At 29.2% G+C, this 21,570-nt stretch overlaps 2 protein-coding genes across 3 annotated transcripts; one reads left to right on the top strand and one right to left on the bottom strand.

Annotated features, from left to right (window-relative positions):
- Positions 1-416: 416 nt before the first annotated feature.
- Positions 417-2,836, bottom strand: LOC111300155 (uncharacterized). Its single transcript, XM_022895816.2, has one exon. It carries the CDS (start codon positions 2,834-2,836, stop codon positions 680-682), a length of 2,157 nt encoding a protein of 718 aa, XP_022751551.1. The 3' UTR covers positions 417-679.
- An 11,495-nt stretch (positions 2,837-14,331) lies between these two features.
- LOC111298859 (tubby-like F-box protein 7) lies at positions 14,332-19,199 on the top strand. Of its 2 annotated transcripts, none has more exons than XM_022893563.2 (4): positions 14,332-14,885; positions 15,773-15,860; positions 17,553-17,685; positions 18,431-19,199. In XM_022893563.2, exons 1-4 carry the CDS (start codon positions 14,517-14,519, stop codon positions 19,005-19,007), a joined length of 1,167 nt encoding a protein of 388 aa, XP_022749298.1. In that variant the 5' UTR covers positions 14,332-14,516; the 3' UTR covers positions 19,008-19,199. The 2 variants fall into 2 exon arrangements, with proteins under 2 accessions (XP_022749298.1, XP_022749299.1); XM_022893564.2 differs by having other exon boundaries at positions 14,338-14,885; positions 17,556-17,685.
- The last annotated feature ends 2,371 nt before the right edge of the window (positions 19,200-21,570 follow it).

Genomic DNA, 21,570 nt, shown 5'->3' with positions numbered 1-21,570 from the left:
GTTGGTATTTAGAAAATGTCAATATGAATGAATGTTTAGTCTAACATGGCAAGCTAGCCAAATTGCATGATTGGAGTCATGAATGCAAGGTGTCAAACTATGCATGAAGATAAATTTCAACAAAAAAATCTAAGAAAAATTTGAAGATTAAAGCCTCAAGATCAAAGAATCTTTAAAAGGGATTGTACTTTACAAAGTCCAATAAATAAAATTATTATTTGTATCCAATTTTACTTATTATATTTTCAACAATTTTACTTATGGATAAATAAAGCTATTCAAAATTCATTATAACTTATAAAAAAAAAAAAAAAAAGACAATAAACAGATATATAAAAAGTGATAAAAAAATAAAAGTATGAAAAATAAGTGGCAATTTTTTTTAAAAAAAAGTAATTACATGTATAACTCTTACTTTTAATTCAAACTAATATCAATTTAATAAAATATAAAAAATTATTATAATAGACAGGGCGAAGCGGATCCTATTGTCAGTAATATTCAAAGAGAGGAATTAAAGTATGTAAGAAGAATAAAAGAGTACTGATTGACCAAAGATCAAAAAGCTGACGACAACTGACTTTGATGATACAAATCATTAACAAACCAACTGACGTGGCAAAACGTGTTTATTTAGTAAATATTTTTTGATCTAACAAGGGAAAAAACTAGTTTCATTTTAAACCAAGTAATACTTCATTCGGTCAAGTTTGTCCCAATCCCACCGAGGTTGATAATTTGCCTCTTGGAGATCGGAGGGAAGATCCACCATAGAGATATTCTTGCTTAAACCAAGATGTGCCATGAGAAGGGCAACATGAGTGAGCAATTCCGCACCTTGCTTCATTTGCTTCGAATGCTCTCTCCAGGTGCACTGACTTGCTGCATAAGTAAGCATTTCCAACCATATATGACCAATCATTTCCCATTTTTCTTCATTATCCCATCGGTATTGCGTTACAAGTTTCCGCAATTGATCAGCAATCTGACATCCTTCGAAGAATACGGACTTCCTTTGACTTCCCATCCTTATAAAAAATGATCGAAATCCTGTATCGATATCAAATAAAGCCTGGACAACTTCCTTGTGTTCTAATCCCTTATGAAAGAAATTCATTGCTTCTATGCAAGTATCTCGGTGCCTTATCTGACTAATGCCTTCGGGAAGCATTGATGGACTCATGAAAAGAAGGTACATCATATAATCAGATAAAAGCTTGCTAACTTTGCAGTATGGACCAAGATTGCCAACTAAATTTTTGTGATGATCGTCGCGAAAAGTAAGATCCGTCGCGACGTGCCAAACGAGGAGACTGTGCGTAAATTCTACACCCCCTATGCTCCAACCAAAATCTTCCTCGAGACCTTTCTCAACCAGAACTTCATGGCCTCTCTCATTCAATAACTGTAACATATATTTGAAATCAAAACCTTTCTGTTTATATTTATTCCATTTCTCCAATAGATGAGTGTAGATGAAGCTCTTCAAATCAAGACTCACATCTTTCCAAGTTGTATGTCGATACTTGCCCACCACGTCCTCAGTGTCAAATATGCTTGCAACCGAAGTAATAAACTTGGTTGACTTGGCCTTGACGCAATAGTCTAATAGGCTGTGTTGTGCCATTGATTCTATCCCACTTTTGGTCTTAGTTACAGAAACCAAACTGGATCCAATTGCCCTAAGTAGCCTGTTGTCCCGGCGAGTCAACCACAGAATTCCCCTGTCGGAGCTCACATGCAAAAATGCTGAATATATTTCCAAAAAGATAGCTCCAACTAAGAGCAAATACGATATGGCAATGTCAACTTTCGAGTAGTCATGCTTGGCAATGTCATCTGTTGGGTGGCCAGGCTTGCCAATGATGATTGAGAAGGCAATTAGTATGGAAAAAAGGAAGGACGAGCAGATGGACCGTCGAACCACACCATTTCGAGATAGAACAATAGGAATCTTGGTGTAGAGCAAATCATACAAGAATCCTAGTTCAACATCTACCAATCTGAAGGCCTCTTCCACAGTCATATGATCCTCTAATGTAAATATACCACTTAACTGTCCGTAAATCCTGAGTTTGATGTCTGAAAATAGAGGCCTGAACATCGTAAATGATAGAGATGCTCGATGAAGGTATCTGTTTTCCAAACGAATTCCTTTGCCTTGTAAATAATCATCCAGCTGAACTACCCCTAATCTCTGCGGATCGTACCCCAAAAGGACATCGTCTATCTCTGAATTGGTTGGAGTTATGAAAACCGACTTTCGAAGCTGAGCACGGCTAGCTCTGAAAAGAATCCAAACTCTTTCCCCATACTTGATAATCCCAACAATGAATATTGGAATTGCCATATATGTGATAGTAGTTATGGCTATGGTCCAGAACTTGACATAGACATAAAGAGCAACGAAAATTTGGAAACATAGGCCGAAGAAATGTCTGAGCCAAAGCTCATTATCTGACATGGAGTAAGCAGTGATTGTATCAGGGCCGCCAAGGTGCAACAGTAGGAAAGGTGCCCAAAATATAACCAATGGACTTGTTAATTGTTCCTTGCTGCTTTTAAGGAGGGTGCTTAGAGCAACTGTTGCCATCCAATCTGCAAACAAGTACATTAACCATACAATGATTGATGCATACACTGATCTTTTGCCACTGTATTGTCGACGATTCCCCAATTTGACAAGTGTAAGTTGAACGCAAAGGCTTACTACAACCATGGCTCGAAGCTCCCATTTTATCCAAAGAGATTTCATAGCATCTGATAAAACTTTCTGAAATGTTTCATTCTTGACCTCGGTGAAAAACAGAGCGCAGGCAACTGAAAAACGCAACATGTTCAAAATAACCAAGAAAAATGAAAATTAGTAACATTATGCAAACGTTAATTTGGTTGTGAAAAAGTGTAAGAAATAAATTGGATTAAAGTAAAATATGCTATTATATTGTAATTTAATTTTGAATTTGATCGTTTTATTTTTAATTATATTGATGTTTTGAAAAAGAAAACAAAATTAAAATATTTGTTAAGGCAAATGGCAAATTCTACTATTCTATTTTCAATTTCATAGATTTTTGGATAAAAATAACGGAACTGAAATATTACAAGAAATATTCTATTAGGCAAATGAAAATTTTTCATTGGTTTTGTTTTTTTAATCCAAAAATCAATAACATTAAAAATGCAATGAAAATTCCAACAAAATTAAAATAACAAAATTCAAAATTGATCTATAATATAATGTCAAATTTGATCTTAATCTCAAATTAATTATACAAAAATATAAACGCACCATTTTATCCAAAAAATTTTAAATATTTTTAATTAAATAAGATTTATTATCGACCCAATTATCTTTTTGGATTTTGAACTTAATATGATTCATTCGAGCCAATATTTTAAAGCTTTAATTATGCAAATATATATAAATATATTTTATCCTATATTTTTTCTTTTTACTTCAAAATAGCAAAACAATAATAGAAATATCAATCAAACAAAATTTGTACTTCAAAAATAAACAAAATTACCTGTACCAAATTAGGAATAAGATCCAAATTTATCATTTTACCGGGAATAATGAATCAAATTAACCGTCGTTCTCTAAATGGATGCAATATTACCACTATACTTTTCAATTTAATTAAAAAACCATTATGTAAAGTAGAATTTTTTTTTTTTACCGTTAACTTTTGATATTTTTAATTAAATTAAAAAGTATAAAGATAAAATTACATCTATTCAAAGATTAGTGATAAACTTGGATCTTATATCAAACAATTTTACCTTCCCATATATAATTTTATTCAGTAAACAATCAACAGACTACTGCTCTAATATAATTATTTGCAGTTATACTTACTTGTAAGCAGCATTCCTCCGGGGCTTCTAATATATGCAACAGCAAACCCAATTATGTCTATCTGGAGCAGCTTGACCACTTTAATTGTGTTTGTGAATTGTGAATTCTGCCTGAAACATTATCTCAAGTCAAGCGGATTTTATAAATATAAATATATAAAGTGCATTTTGTAAGCAATTAAGCATTAAATAAAAATAAAATGCAAAACTTACAGTGATTTCTTTTTATTTTTTATTTTTTTTCCAGAATGTAAAGCTTATTGCTTGGTTTCAAACTTATTTGGATCAAGATGTCATAGCCAAGAGCAAATATATGTTAGCAAGTTTGGAATATAATTGTAAACTGGAGACAGGGTTACATGAAACGCATGTACTAGTCTTGTAATTAAAGCAAGAAAAAACTGTAAAACTTGTGAATACAAAACAGCTTAACTACTATTTCTCGTTGCATTTTTTAATTGCAGTTTTTTTAATTCAAAATTTATTTTACCGTAGAAGCAATAGTAAACTAATGTTTAAACTAACTAAACTACTATTGAAATGAAAGAATCCTTAACTTTTTCAAGTTTGGGGATAACTTGTTAGCTTTAAAAGCTAAAAGTGCATAAAGCTAGGCAATGGGTATAAACATAAATAAATTAATGGCAACAAAAGCAAAACAATGACTTTTATTCAACGAATGAAAACCTTACTTTCATCTCTCCCTTTAAGATTAATGGAGCCTTCACATAAAATTATGCTGCTAGAATAAACAATTGTAAAAAGATTATCATTCTGTTTATTAAGTTTTAAGTGCAATTTGGGAAAAGCAACAACTAGTCTATACCTATTTTATATTTTAAAACTATCCCTTACAAGGGTAACTCTCAATTTAAAGGCAACTCATCAATTGAGTTGTTCATTAATTTTCAAGTGGTATTTAACTTTTTTTATGTTTTATTTTTTTATTTGATACTTTTTTTTCATTTTCTTTTAAGTTTTATTTTATTTTATTTTTATTTTTACTTTCTGTTCTTTGGTTTATTTTTTATTTTTTTATATGTTAATTTACTTATTTATTTGTTTATTTGTTTATTTACATATATATTTAAATCATTTCAAAACATAAAAAAAAAAAACTAAAAATATGGATTAGACAATAAATTTGTAATTTTTTATAATGTATATCTATTTATTTGTATCATGTCAGTTTTATAAAATTTTGGGAATAAATGAAAATTCTTTTAATGATAAAATTAAAAGAAAATTGCAAGTGGCATTTTTCTTGAAATTACTAACTAAGAAATTTTTTTTAAAATCTTATCAAAAGAATTGGAAAAATTTTGGAAATATTCCAATAAAAAAGAAATTTTTATTTAATTTTAATAAAATATTTAGCAAAAAGTAAAGATTGGTAAAACCAAAAATAAAAATAAAATAAACTTAATCCGATGACATGGCCTCTTTAAAGGAACGAATGTCTTTTTTTTAATATTGTTGGGGGTCATTTGGTCCACAGAATCTTGGATTCCGAGAAAAAGTATGATGCCCGAGAAAGTTTGATACCATAGGTATTGTTTGATTTTTATGGTATCTCATAATCAGATTTATTCATTTGGTTGGGGAGAATGTTAGTTCATTAATTCATGTATAATTACCATAATCACTTTGATAAGTTTTAGGCAGCCTTTCATTTTGCTGTAATAAAAAAATCTAAACGACAAATGATACCTTTAGTAAAAAAATATATATATATATATATATTTTAATTTTTTTAATTAAATATACCCACTTATAATATTTAACTAGATATCTAGTCGTAATTATTGTATTAAAATATAAAAATTAGTCAATTATGATTTTTGGAAGAATTGAATGCCTTATTTACTTTTGTAAATATGTTGGAAAAAGTATCAAATAAAGTGTTTGTTCAAAAGAAACACCTTAATTGATAATCAATTAAGTTTAAAAAAAGAAATACCTTATTTGATGCTGTAAAGATTCTGAAAAATGTATCAAATAAAGCGTTTGTTCAAAGATTAAGGCATTTTTTTTCTTGAAATGCCTTAATTGCTACATATTAAAACTAAATTAAAAATAAGATAATTTTAAAAAAAAAAAAGTTAAAATTGAGCTTCAAACTTACTTTTCAAAAGAGTAACGAATATGTAACAAATTTTTTATTCAGGTTAAATTTGGAAATATGTTAATTTTTCTCTCAAAATCCTAAAACACCACAAGGAAATGTGAGTTTTTGATTCCGAAACTTTAGGTACTATTGGGAATATAATATTTTCCTTTGAAATCTGATTACTTTGAACTAAACATTAAAAGCAAGTACCTACCATCAAGATTTCAAGGAAAAATTGATGAATTTTTTTGAACCAAATACACTCTTAAGGTGAGAGAATTTTCTAAAATTTTTGTTAAAATATTGAAAAAAAAACCTAAAAACTTTTAATAGTTTAAATAATGAAATTTAATTAAAAATAAAAGCATTTAGCTATGATCATTTTAGGATAATATAAAATTAATTGGTACCATTTTTAGATGGATATTGTAACGATATTAATATATTTTTAAATGTATATAAAAATAACATACAATAAAAGTTATCCCTAAGTGGAGACAACTCTCAATCGAAAGACATCTCATAATTGTGTTGCCTAATTGCTTTCTATTTGTCAAATAACTATTGGTTGATAAAAATGAAATAAGTTGTTGGATTTTATTAGTTATGCTATGTTAAGTTTTAATTAGATTAAAATATGACGAGTTGGCTTCAATTGGGTAATAAACAAAGAAATAATTTAAAAAATCCTTTTTTAATTTTATTTTTGTATTTTTTGTTGGAAAATACTAGAAAATAGTTTTTTATTTGAAAAATATTTTCGAAAATGCAAATTTTGAATAAGCATTAGTCATATTGAACTATATGTCAATTTATTAAAAGATTTTTTTATTTCTCTTTTTTTTACACTATTTTAGTTTTATTTACACTATTCATACATCTAAATACAAATTATATTAGAATGTTTTTCTCGTGCCTTAATTCAGGTAATTTTTACAAGAAAAAGTTGGCATGGCTTTACCTAAAGCCCGTCCCTTAAGGCTTACTACATGCTGATTAAGAATTTATATGTTTAAAAAGTTTCCAAATTGTTTCTTACTAGCATCTACACAAGACTAGTAAAGCATCTCGATCCTCTTGTCATTATAGGCTACAAATGAAAATAGTTCAATTTGAGTGTGAGTATTTCATTTGTCATTATAAAAGTTATCACCTCATGAGAGTATAAGTACTCTACTCCCTCCTAAAAGAAACGAAATCCAGGAATAAAGCTCAAGCATGATATGAAATGTGTCATCATATGTGTGAGAGAAAATAACATCACAATGTTTATAGTATATGGTTCACAATTTATTGACAATAATATATACATAAAATAAATAATGAACAAATTAAAATGAAATGTATGTAAATTTTTTATTACTATTGTTTATCTAAAAAAAATCAAAATCAAGAAAATTAAGGTTAAATACCAATTAAGGCCATTAAATCAAAATTAAAGATAACACATACTTAATTTTTTATTTGACTTTCTAAAAAAATGAGATCTCCAATGGAGTTGTCAAGCTGTCATAATGGTTTTAAAGTTCGCTAGATGAATTTGAAAACAAAAAGAAGAGTCGTCACCAATCTTTTTTGGTTAAGTGTGATTGGTCACCTATTAAAACTTATCATTTTAATAAAATTTTAAAATTAATTAAAATTTATTAAAAATATAATTTTTGGATCTACGAAAACAGTTTAAGTTGAGAAGATAGTTACGCGTGAAGAAGGATTAGCACACCACAGTGCTCGTTTAAAATGGTATCAATTAATTATGAGTTGTTTCCCAATTTTGACAAAAAAGGTCTTAATTTTGGTATTTAAAAATTAATTTTTTTAATTTTTTTTGTAGAAAAAAAACATATTTTATTTTTATTTTTTTTATCTTGGTAAAAAAAAAGAACCATGTTTATTAAAAGAACTCTTAAAATGTTCCAGTAAATTGGTAACATTAAAAGAAATTTTCTTACTTAGAGATTTATCAAGCATCGTTACTCAGATTACCTTAAAATCTCATTCTCGAAAGCTCTTGTTTATTTTTCAAAAACTAAGTCACATACATGCAATGCAAATAATGAAATGTTGGTGTACATATTTCATTCATTCATTTTTTTATGAAAATATGTTTGTTTATTTGTTTATTATTATTTTTATTATTAAGAAAAGAGAAAAAATTTTATTGTATTGAAAATTTTTATAAATACTCTAATACACTGATAGTATTTAAAAAAAATCTTCTCACTTAGAGATTCTTAAAGAATTACTACTCAGATTTCTATAAGATCTCATCATAAAAAATTCATAATTATTATTATTTTACCCTAAAAGTTATACTATGATTCAATTATACATAAATAAATTTGTTTCCTAAAAATGTATATTTTTATAGATATTTTATCTTTTTATTTTTATTTTTTATTTTATAAAAATTATTCAAATTAAAGAAAGAAATGAAAATCTTTGTATGGAAAAGAATTTCTAAATATTCTAATATTTTGACAATTTTTAGGAGTCTTTTCTCACCTAGAGAATTTTTAAGAATTATTACTCGAACTTCTTGAAATTCTATCATAAGAAAAATCTTCATTTTTAATAATAAAAATTCTCATAAAAATGCACATATATATATAATTATCTATAGTGTTTATGTTTTCGTAAGCATTATTAATTATTTCAAGACAACCTTATTTTATAAAAATATAATTATCATGAATAATGTAAAAGCATTCAAACAAAAAACCCAAAAATAATGTACATGAATTATACCACAAGTTTTAGTGTTGAAGCCTAAAGTCTTAGGTCTACCAAATGCAAACACTTAAAGCCTAACTATCACCAAAATGGTGACCAAGTAGATTGGGCTACTAAAGCAGGTTGATTAACGGGGGGTGGGCCACGAGTTTCAATTAACCGGTTGGGTGTGTCGATTTTAACCCAACTTCTCCTTATTTTTTTAAAGTTACAAAACCTCTTCTTTTTTTTTTCTAATTCATTTCCTTTTACTCCTTAAAGAAAAAAAAAAAACCTCTTCTTCTTAAAAAAGAAAACAAGTCGCCCCTTTTAACAAACCCATATCCCAATTTTGGTGGCTACCTTACTACCGTCAACAAGGTTATTTCTTCTTTTTTTTCTTTTTCTTCTCCTAGTTTTTCTTTTTCCTTTTACCTTTTTTTTTCTTTCTCTGCCACCACTGATAGTCTCTAGCGTTCTCCTTCTTTAGCTAAAAGTACAACCTCTAAACCTTTTTTTTTTGTTAGTGGCATTTAGGTTCCTCTCTGAAGGGATGATTGTGGTTTCCTTTTTTATGTTGTTATTATTATATTTTTATGATTCTTTTTTATTTTTTTTGGTGGTTTTAGGTCTTAGTTTGGGGGTGATTTAAAGGTGGGTTCTCTATTGGACGAAGGTGTTGGGGTTTTTGAATTTTGGTATGATTTTTTTTGTTAGGTTTTTTGGTTGTGGGTTTTTTTAGTAGTTATTTTTTTTTACTAGGTTGAACAAAGAAGGGTTGTGGGTTTTGGTTAAAGGTGGATAGGCAACACTGCTTGTTGTTTAGATGGGTGGTTCAGATGAAGGGTTGGTGATTGGTGCACGCAGGTTCTAAGCTAAGGTTGGTCAGGTGTTGTGTGACCAAGTCTAGGGTTAATGCTTAGGTCTTAACTAAAAACTAATGGGTTTGGTTAGTAGGTTCTAGTAGATGTGGCATGGGCAAAGGCTGGTTTTCTTTTGTTAGGTGTATCTTGGAGCGATGAATAGTGGCAATGAGTTTGAGGGTGGTGTTGGTACAGGCGACAATCGATCATTTATGGTATGGGCAAGGCTAGGGTTGTGTTAGGGTTGTGAAATGGGCAAGGCTAAAGGGTTGTGACTGGAGATTGTGCTAAGAGGTGTAGGGCTTAATGCTTGTAGAAAGGTGTGGAGTTGATGCGTCCATGCTCGGTTGGTGTTGGGAAAGGTTGAAACATGGCTAATAAGGGGCTTGATGCTAGTGTTTGTGTTATTACAGGCAAAAGGTGCGAGCAAGGGTTCTTGTTTATTGGTTGGGTTTAGTGGCTTAGGAAAAATGTTGAAAAGGGTCGATGTTGGGGCTGTGATAAAGTTGAAAAAGGGCTTGTAAAGGTGCTTTGTGCAAACAGGGAAGAAAAGTAGTAGCTTGATACGTACAAGGACTCGATGTGCTCGGGCTATGATGGCAAAGGTTGGATATGATCCTTAAGGTGTTGATGAGAGGTTGGGTCATGTTAGAGGTTCATTATCTGCTCCATAGGGTTGGCATTGGTCTTTTTTTATTTGTAAATTTCTATAATGGATAAAAATTATAGGGTGGCTCAAGGACTGGTGAAGGCTAGTGAAATGGGCAATGGAGCAAGGTACTGGGTAATTTGGCTTGTTATGGCAACAAGCTGCCAACCACTTCTTCATGTTTTGTATTTTTTGTTTTCTTGCTTTTTTTTTGTCGTTTTGTCAATTTTTTAATTAATTCAATAAATAAAAAAGATAAGAACAATAACGAAATAAAACAATAAAAATAAATTTGGGCTTTGAAATTTAATTTGAACTCAAAATTGAAGTTTGGGCCTTTTGTCAAACTTTTAAGCCCAAATAACTAAAATTTGAATTAATTTTGATTAAATTAATCCAAATTCAATCATTCAAATCAATATGCAAAAATCACTTAAAGTTGAATCGACCCAAATAAAATTATATGTCTATAATTTTAATAAAGGTATTATAATAAATTTTTAAAAAATATAATATGTCAAATTTCTGTGAAGTAATAGTAAAAGTATCTTAATAATTTAATATGTAATTAATTTTATATTATATTAAAATTTAATACATAATTTAATAGGCACATTAGAGTAATTTTGCTAACTATGGTAAGATGGGCATTCTTGTAATTATGATAAGATGGTATTATAGTAATTTTGACTAGTTATGGTAAGAGAGCATTTTCATAATTATGGTTAAAGGGACATTATAGTAAATATGATCAATTATAGTGGTAAAAAATTTTCATAATTATGATAAAAAAGTCATTATAGTAATTTGACTAATTTTGTGAGGGAACATTATAATCATTTTGGACATGGGTCAATCCTATATCAAATACTTATATGGGTATTATAGTAGTTTATGTGAAAATAATTTTCAATATATTTTATAGATATATATGACATTATATTTTTTAATTTTTATTTTATTATAATAATTTAGTATGTAGTTAAGCGTTATGTAATTTTTTTAATATGTAACTTAATAGGGGTATTATAATAATTTTCATAAAATATCACATGTCAAATTTTTGTGAAGTTATGGCAATGGTATTTTAATGATTTAATATGTAGTTAATTTTATCTCATGTTAAAATTTAATACATAATTTAATATGAACATTATAATAATTTTAACTAATTATGGTAAGAAGGAAATTTTTGTAATTATGGTATGAAGGTTATTATAGTAATTTTGATCAATTATAGTAGGAAGATATTTTTGTAATTATGACAAAAGTACTTTAATAACTTTGGCCAATTATGATAAAAAAATATTTTTGTAATTATGGTAGAATGAGCACTTCAATGATTATGATAGGAAGAAGATTATAGTAATTTAAACCGATTAATAAAGACATGCATTATAATAAATTTGAACACATATTCAACAATTATTAAATAATTAGAGTGGCATAATCATCATTTCTATGGGGTTTATTTTCATATAAAACTAGAATTAGCTCCAGTGAACTATTTTTTATCAAAAATTTTCATTAGTTTAATATTTTTTTAATTATTTTAATATAAAATAATAAAAAGTAAAACAAAAAAAACACAATTAGAAAACAAAAAAAAAAAACACAATTAGAATTACATATATAATATTTCATATATTGGGACTACATTTTTTTGTTAATTTTTCGGACTATGTTATGACATTGTATTTTATTAATTATTTGATCAAATGTATGATTTTTCAATTTATTATAAATTATTAACCTTTTTTATAAAAATATTTTTAAAAAAACAATAACATAATTTTTATTTTTTATTTTTATGTTTTTTGTATTTATATTTATTACTGTTATTATATGTTTTTAATATTTTTAATATTTATTTTATTTTTATAGATAATAAATTATAAAAACTTAAAACTTATAAAATACAATTAAGTTTAAACACATATCAAACAAACACCAACATTCTTTTTTAAAATGGAATCAAAACCCAACTCACTCATATCCCATCCAATTAAAAAGCTAACATACCATGATCTATCAAACCCAACAATTTATTTCACCTTTTGTAAATGGAAAAAGTATTTATTTTATTTTTTATTTTGATTTTACCAACCTTAATTTTGACTAATTATTCTATTAAAAAACAAATTAACAACTCAATTGTTGAGTTGTTTTAAATTAAGAGAGTTGTCCTGCAAGGGATAACTTTAATTGTAAACAAGACTCAGTACGTATAAAATGATATAAATATTAAATATGAAATTTATTGTGAGATTTTTAAGCTTCAAGATATAAAGTGTTAAAATTTGTAAAGATCTTTAGAAGCTTTCGAATATGCACCGTAAAAACTTCTCAAAGTTTTCAGAAATAAATATATAAAAACCTTTCAAATTATCTAAAAATGTACTTCCGAAAATTCTTTTTAATATTTTCAAAATACATTTTCAAATACTTAGAAAATTGTTAAAAATTGATTTCTAAAACCTACGAATCATAGCACTAATTTCATCTAACATTTTTTGAAATTCAACATAAAATCAACACAAAACCAATGAATTACCCCTTATTATAAGCTTTATAACTTGATTTTTCCTTGATTTTCTTTGAATTTAAGTTAGATTTTGTATTTTTTTTTTGGGGGGGGGGGGGGGGGGGAAATTAGGCTTGAGTGAAGAGAGAACCGGGAGGCGTGTGAGGGTGTTATGGAAATTTGAATTTAAAATGTAGGGTGTAGTGAGTACAAATGCGGTGATTTAGGATTTGAATAAAATCCCTCAAATCTTAAATACTCTAATAAATATAAGTTTAAATGTTTACATCAACCTCAAATACATAACAAAATGTCACAATAAAATTAAATTATAAAATTATATTATATCCTAATCATATAATACTATATCTTAATCGACCTTCAAATTATATTTTTATGACAACTATTAATTGTCTCGAAAAATTAATATCAATTCAATTAAGGATAGCTTTAATATATTTTATAGATTATTGATTATAGATGAATCCATACATACGTGTCTTCTTAATGACAATTATAGCATAAATGACGACTATTTCTATAATTCTATGTGCCTCCTATAGATTTTGATCATATTGTATTTATTGGTAATAAAGTTGCATCTTGGAGCTTTCCTAAATATGATTTTACTCCCAAAACTTTTTTTAGAATGAATTTTGAATTATGCGATGGGAATTCAATTTCATAAATTTCACTTCCATCTAGAAATATGAAATCCTATCATCCTATCAAAAATAATTTTAAAATCTAAAAAGTAAAAATAAATAACAACTCAAAATTCAAAATACACTCTAGACAAAATTAAAGGTGGTAACATTTTGATTGATTTTATTAATACATAATATTATAAATTTTTAAAATTTAATTCAAATTTGAATTAAATGTATTTTAGAACTAATTTTTCAAACTAAATTTTATTAATTTAATTCAGTTTAGAATTTTAAATTTTAAATATTTTAATTTTTTGAAAATTTTTAAATATATTTTTAAATATATTTAAATATAAAATAGTTATTTTTATGTTATAAAATTTAAAATAAAAATATATAATTTAATTTAGTTCAACTTTTTGGATTTTTCATTTTTCGAATCTAATTTTTACATTTAATATATAAATTTAATTCGAACTAAATAAAAAATTAATTAAAACTAAATTGAAAATTATAATTTTAAATTGTTTTTTATTTTTTACTCATCCTTAGATAGAAAACACATTTTGTGATTATCAATTATCAATTAAATATTGCAGTTGAGTGCTTTATTGTTCAATTACTCCTTTCGATTTAAAGTAATTATTTTTATATTATATAGAATTAATATTTTTAGAAAATAAAAACTTTAAGACTCTTGTAAATTTTTTATTTTATTAAAAATAATGATCATAATTAAATTAATTTAACTAAAAACATCAGTAAGTAACAATAATTTTTGGACAGCGAAAGTAACAAAACAAGCGACCAAGTCAAAAGTAAAACAATTCTTTGATCTACTGATTAAGGTAATTGATGGAATAAAAGAGCTTGGTCTCGAGCCAACCTTTCGCCCTTTCCCCGATTAATCAGGCCAACTCTCACCAAACCCTCAGTCAATCACCACCAATCCTGTACTGCCACGTTTCAACGACTCCCAATGTTATTTTTCCTTCTTCCCTTCGCTTCACCGCCCCGTTATTGTTGCAACCATCATCAAAATTTCCCCCATTGTTCTTTACTTCCCTTCTTCAAACAAAATCCTCTATCGCTCTCTTAAACTCTCCTCTCCAAAGGCAATTAGGCCTTAAAAAAACTCTTCAAAACGATGTCGTCTTCTTCGTCATTGAGGAAACCCTCGTGCCTGTCGCGCAGATTCTCGAGATCACTAAGATCATTGGCCAAAACAACTTCATTAGCGACAGTATCGACCACGGCCAGTCAACGGGAGCCTTTTTCTTCTTCGTCGTCGCCCGCTTCGACGCAGGAAGGAGGGCAATCTTGGTCGACAATGCTGCCGGAGTTATTATATGATATCATGGAGCGCGTGGAGGCGAGTGGAGATCGGTGGCCTCAAAGGCAAAACGTCGTCGCTTGCGCGTGCGTATGTAAAAAGTGGAGAGAAGTTACAAGAGAGATCGTTAAGGCTTCTTCTCATGGTAGCGGCAAAATCACTTTTCCTTGTTGTCTTAAACAGGTTATTTAAATTTTCCTTTTAATTTCTTTAATTAATTTTTGTTTTATTTATTTTTGTAATTGAAATTGGGATAGAATTTCATAATCTGGTATTAATTTTTTCAGTTAGTATATAAAAATATCATTAAAGTTTCAAAATATTGTAATTTTAGGAGCTTTTTTAAGGGTTTTATATTTAAAATTTTTTGGATATTAATTGTCTGGCAATTGGTAATTTGTTGGCAAGCGGTGAAAAAAAATTTTTTTTTTCATTTGTTTAGATTTTAGTTTTTGGTAACGGCCTTTACAGTTAGATCATATTGAAGCTTTTTATTCTTAGTATTTAATTAGGGAACTCTAATATTTGTATTTATTCTTTTTTTTTCTCTGTATATTGGGTAATTTAAGGGAAATGTATGAGGTAGAGAGGTTCAAAATTTTTGAATCAAATGACATTTTTTAACATTTATTGGTGATTACAAATTAAAATTCGGTCAAATGTTAACCTTGTAATGTTAATTTTTTAGCTTTTAACATGACTTACTTCCAATAGAAACCACACTTTTTTTTTCTGTTGTGGAAGGAAATTATGCTTTGAGGATTAAAATTGTTTTCTGGGCAGTTTGGAAATCTGGGATTATCCTTCCTAATCATCAGAACATAACTTTTCGCTTTCAATTATGCAAAAGGAATTTGAAAACAAAATAAGGCATATATAATTTCTGTCTTTTGTGATCTTTAAGTGTGTTTTGATTGTGGCTATTAGTTTGAGATGGAGATTTCAGAAATTGAGTTGCTTTTTTGGTAAGTGGTTATGAAACTGAATTGCATTTAGGATTTACTGTTGCCAGTCAATGAATTTGTTATAAGTTTCGTTGCTGTTGGTTTTATTGCTTTTTGTTATTGCAGCCTGGTCCGCGTGATTTTCCAAACCAGTGTATTATAAAGCGAAGCAAAAAGAACTCAACATTCTACCTTTACCTTGCTCTTACACCATGTAAGTGGTTTTTTGGTGTCACAAACAAAACATGATGACAACATGTTAATTAGAATTGTATGCTAAATTACATGCTAATAATGAATTTGAAAGGAAGTGAAGAAAGAAAAGAAGTTGAAAGCGGTGTAATTCACTCTGTCAAAGCTTCTAAATTGACTTTTGGCTTTTGTTTAGGTAGGGTCATAAATGTATATTTCTGTCTTCTGAGCTAATACCGTTGCCTAAGTCAGCTTGACTTAGTCTTAATATCGAAAATCTCCAAAATGGTTGACAAGACTATCGATGTGCTAAGGGTTGATTTGAATGGACGGTGAGACAAGATTCGGTGAGATTGAAAATAGTAGTGGATATAAAATTAATTATTGAAGTAGTAAAATTAAAATAAGTGAGATATGTGTTTAGATGTAAAAACAGTTATAATGGTGAAGTGAATTGTAGTGAGAATAAAAAATGATTATTAAGGGCAATAAATTAAAATTATATGTAATAAAAATTTTAAATGATTTAACATTTATAAAATTAATAAATAATTAAAAAATTAAAAAGTTATTTTTTTATCAAATAATAATTTTATTGATAAATAATTAAAAATTAATAAAAATACTAATATATCAAATAATATTTTTATTATATTACATTAATAAAATTATATTATTTTTAAATAAAAAAAATTAAAATGGAAAAAGAATGAAAAAAAAAAAAGTTATTAAGCAAACATATTTTAGTAATTAAATATTATGTAAAGGGTAAAAATGGAATAAAAAAAAGTGGCTAGCTGGCCGCTGGACCAAATTTCATCAGTGGCTAAAAGTCAAAAGACGCACCACACTATTGACACCCAAACAGGCGATTAGTGCAATTGACACAATTTTTATCGCAATTGGCCTTCCACTAGAGGTGCAGTTGATTCCAAATGAAGCATTAATGGCCTTACATGACTATTGACTTTAAAAGAGTAATAAGATTTAGTCCTTTGGGCCTGTCTATACTATACGTGTCATATTATCATCTTAGTCTAGTGAACTTTGGCTTCTGTGAGAAAGGATATGAGTCAGTTAAAACAATTTGATAGTTTTCAAAATTCCTTGTCTCACTAGTATTTCATTGTGTTATGATAGCATTATCTTCAACGTGATGACTGGTTGATATCTCTTTGTGTGTGTTATTGTTACAGAGGCCTATGAAGTTATTGCTCAAGTCTTACATCTGATGATCTACACTCTTTCTCGTTCTCTCTCTCTCTCTCTCTCTCTCTCTCTCTCTCTCTCTCTCTCTCTGTATCTCATTCTACCTTAAGAAATACAAACTAGCAATTTTTTCTTCCTCGATGTAGCAAATTTAGGCAATGGAAACATGCTGGGGTAGCAATCGTTGTGTCTTTTCTGTTATGCATTTAACAATTACCCTAAAACCTTTGCCAAATTGAAGTATGTTACATCAAGTCCACTAGCAATCATTTTTCCTCAAAGATGTTGTTGCCGGTTGAAAAGCTATATAAGTTTGTTACCTTTTATTGACAAACTAAGACAAATTTTATTCTTGTGATTTTAGTTCTTGAGAGCAAGTAGTGTGGTTTCACTGTTTTGAGCCAATCTATAGTAGTTCTCTTTCTTTATTGTTTTCATCATGCAACTGGATGATGTTAATGGTTTAAATCTAGCTTATTTGAATCTTTTTTTTCCTGATCTTTTGCAGCTTTTACTGACGAGGGGAAGTTTCTATTGGCTGCTCGAAGATATCGACATGGAGCCCATATCGAGTATATCATATCCCTTGATGTGGATGACCTATCCCAAGGCAGTAATGCCTATGTTGGGAAGTTAAGGTAAGGGATTCAAATGAAGTTTGGGTGAGGTATTTTGTGATATGATTTTTCTCTTGTTGGAACTTGGTTAACAAAATCTGCACTTTGAATTTAGTGAGTGTTGTTATTATAAATTTCAATTCAGTATTATATCTTTTGGGTAAAAAATTTTCTGTCTACTAATTTTTTGCCTTGATCTTTAAGCATAGAGGGTGTATGGTTGACATATTATCCCTTTTTTATGCAGTGCAATTCTTGTTTACAGATTTTGATTAGCTTGCTATGATATACCTTGGTTAGTTTTGTTCACATACTGCACTTTGTACATGTTCGTTATTTGGACCATTTATAATATAGAGGCATTTTCAAACAACCGAGTGATGTGGTGGAATGGACCTCTTTTTTCTATATATTTTCTGTTTTTTAATAATAAAGTTATCGTCATTGAAATGTCTGTACCATGCAAAATCACCATGCCATACAACACTAGTTCATTTTCTTTCGTGAGGATACAGTTTTGAGTGTCAAATAGATCAAGTAAAAAAGGATCTGAATTGAGAAAATGTAGCATTTTGTATATAGGTGAGACACTATGGAATTTGAGAGAGCATTTGGGAGACAACTTATATGGCAGGAATAGCACTCTGTTGATTTGATGACACTGTTACTTTTTTATTTTCTGTCTTGTTAAAGTAAAAATGATAACTTCAGAGTTCCTTTTATATTTTTTAGCTGATACTCACATGCAAATTTATGATCTTTGCAGTTCGGATTTTCTAGGCACCAACTTTACGATCTATGATAGTCAGCCACCCCACAGTGGTGCAAAGCCCTCAAGCAGCAGATCCAGTCGCAGATTTGCCAGTAAGCAAATCAGCCCCCAAGTTCCAGCTGGCAATTTTGAGGTTGGACAAGTGTCTTACAAGTTCAATCTCTTGAAATCAAGAGGTCCTAGGAGGATGGTTTGCTCAATAAAATGCCCTTTGCGGGAAGAAAGGGCTGATGACAAGTATTTAAACGACTCCAAGATGAAAATGCCAGAGCAGGCTGCCACTGGTCATACAATTTTGAGGAACAAAGCTCCAAGATGGCATGAGCACTTACAGTGCTGGTGCTTGAATTTCCATGGTCGGGTAACAGTAGCATCTGTGAAAAATTTTCAGTTGGTTGCGACTGTTGACCAGAGCCAACCGGGAGGGAAAGGAGACGAGGAAATGGTTCTCCTCCAGTTTGGGAAAGTAGGGGATGATATATTCACCATGGATTATAGGCAGCCCTTATCAGCCTTTCTTGCTTTTGCCATCTGCCTTACAAGCTTTGGTACAAAATTGGCTTGCGAGTGATATTATTTTGATGTATTATATATTTATATATTTTAGTAAAAAGTTGTGCTGCATGTTTAATATAATTATTTTCTGCTTAATGTCACATTCAAAAGTTTTGGACGGCCTTTGGTTAAGCAAATGATGTATATGTTGTTATTGTATCTATAACATTTTCTGAAATTATTGGCTGCAAACACATATTACTGTTAATATGATGTGTTTTACATCAACAAGCAAGTACCTTCTGCTGTCTCGAAAATTGACGTCAGGATTTGAGAAATTAGTTGACAAAAAGCATATGAATCCTTTCTCCTCCTCTTTTTCCACTTGGAAATAGTGTTTTTGGGGGGCAAATTGCAACAAAAGCATGTGATAAGTTCTAGTTGTTTGCAATTGTGAACTCTTCTTTTTCCCCTTTTGCTGTGAAACGGTAGAACATCAAACTCAAGCCGCCGCAGCCATGTTTCTTGACCAGTTGAGCAAATTAGAATAATGTTGGCAAAGTGGCTTCCAGAATCCTGGGTAGAAAATAATCTAGTGCTTCAAAGTTTTGAATTTTCTACAGCAGTGGGTCCTTTAGAGCCTAAAAAAGTACAGCTTTATAGTTGAAAAGTGATTTTTAAGTGCTAATATTGTAATTTTTGCTAGTAAGAAACATATAAAGGTTTTGGTCGATAAAAAATAAAAATAAAAACGAAAAAGGGAAATTTTTTTAATTCAGTAGTAACTATATAAATTAGAAAGATTGTTGTGAATCTTGTTGGTTCTTGATACTAAGCATTTACTTGTAAATCTTTAGGTATTGAAATGTACTTCTCAAATGTTTTTAAGAGCTTGTTATTTTAGGTTATAGTTAACTTGTTCGTGATATTTTGGGGCAAAAATAAGAGTTTTTCTATTTCAAATTAAAATTACCATATTTTTACAAGCAGAAATCTTGGACAATACCAAAACTTTCCACCTTTCATTCAATGCAGTCCCAAAAGTGAATCAATCCAGAATTGAGGAGATCTTTTAGAATTGCTTAACTACATTTTTTTTTTGTTGATCGATAAAGGTCTAGAGAGTTGTGAATAAGCAATGCATGTTGATGAATCAATAAAGTGAGAGTTAGCCAGCAAAGGTGGGATGAATTCGTTTATGTCGAATCTAACACAGCAGTTAAAGGAAAGATTTGCATTTGCAACAGATGGATGTAAAAATTGTTTTTCTTGTTGGTGATTTGGAGGAAGAAATTTACATGCAGCAACCACAGGCTTTTGAGGTTCAAAGAAAGAAGAAAATGGTACGCCAGCTTTTCAAGACCTTGTATGGTTTGAAACAAACTCTTAAACAGTGGTACAACAAGTTTGATAATTTTGAAGAACAACAACAAAATCATTGTTGTTATGTCAAACGTTCGATGGAGCTTTTTTTTTTTTTTTTTTTGAAAATTCGGGTTAAATTGAGATTTGAAGAGAAATTTATATCGGAAGATTTGGAAAGACTTAGATTCCAAGCAGAATAAAAAGGAAATTGAAGATCAAATTCGATTTCTCAAATCTTTCGTTTTGACGAAACCCTATAAATTTTTGGATTCAAAACCTCTGCAAAAAACAATCATCACCAGTGCATGTGGGATACAAACAATTTTTGCACAGCACAAATCCGAATCCCAAAAAACACAGAGAATCAAAGCAGGGAGGAGGAAAGAACCAAACAATCGAACCTCCCTGCCATAGTCCTTTCCAAACCTAACTCCCCTTTTTGTCTCCAGTGGTCGAGCACCAAAATAGACACCAGGCAATCACGAGATCCAATACAGAATATCAAAACACAAGAACCACATTCAACCCACCAGAAATAATCTCAGGCAAGATACGGACTGTCGATAATTTCAGATGCAACACAGTAGAAAAAAAAAGCAGCAAAAAAATTTCCAAAATAGAGGTTTCTAGTTAGTTAATTTTTGAAGAGTTTTGGGCTTCAATTTGCTTAGAAAAGGAGAAAAGGAAGAGTTATTTTTTTTATTGATGGTGACTGGAACTAGTGACCATTAACGGTTATTGAAGGTTGAAACGGCGCCACAGGTGTGAAGGAAGGAAGAAGCAGAGAAGAGAGGTGATCTGCGTTGGTGAAAAAGGGGATGAAAAGAAAATGGTAATAGAGTTTAGGAATTTTTTTAAAGCCTTAAACGGTGAGTTTAGGAAAAAAAATAATGGAAGGATTGGGCTGCGAGGATCCGATCTGAGACCAGACCGTTTCAACTCTTCGTCCAGATGCCAAATAAATTTTTTTTTTTTTTTTATTTAGCTGCTAGGGGATTTTAGGATTTTGCTTAGTAGATTTTTTTCTACTGTGTCAAAAAAAGTTTATTTAAGCCAAGTTTAGTAAATTTATGAAAAAAATTTTTTTTATAGTTTCTTAATGAATTTGATCCCAAGCAATATAGATATGAGTTTTTTTTTTTTTTTTTTTTCACTTAAATCAACCATCTTTTGGTTGTCAATTCAACATTTGACCCATTGGACTAGCTGATTTAGGCTTTATTCTTGATAGGCTTAGTGAGATATTATTATTTTTTTATTTTTCATGTTATATT

This window comes from Durio zibethinus, chromosome 18 (assembly GCF_047325235.1).
Source record: "Durio zibethinus cultivar Kanyao isolate XHJ-2024 chromosome 18, ASM4732523v1, whole genome shotgun sequence".
Taxonomy (NCBI): domain Eukaryota; kingdom Viridiplantae; phylum Streptophyta; class Magnoliopsida; order Malvales; family Malvaceae; genus Durio; species Durio zibethinus.
The sequence above is the reverse complement of the archived record's forward strand: the minus strand, read 5'-3'. Positions and strand labels throughout refer to the sequence as shown.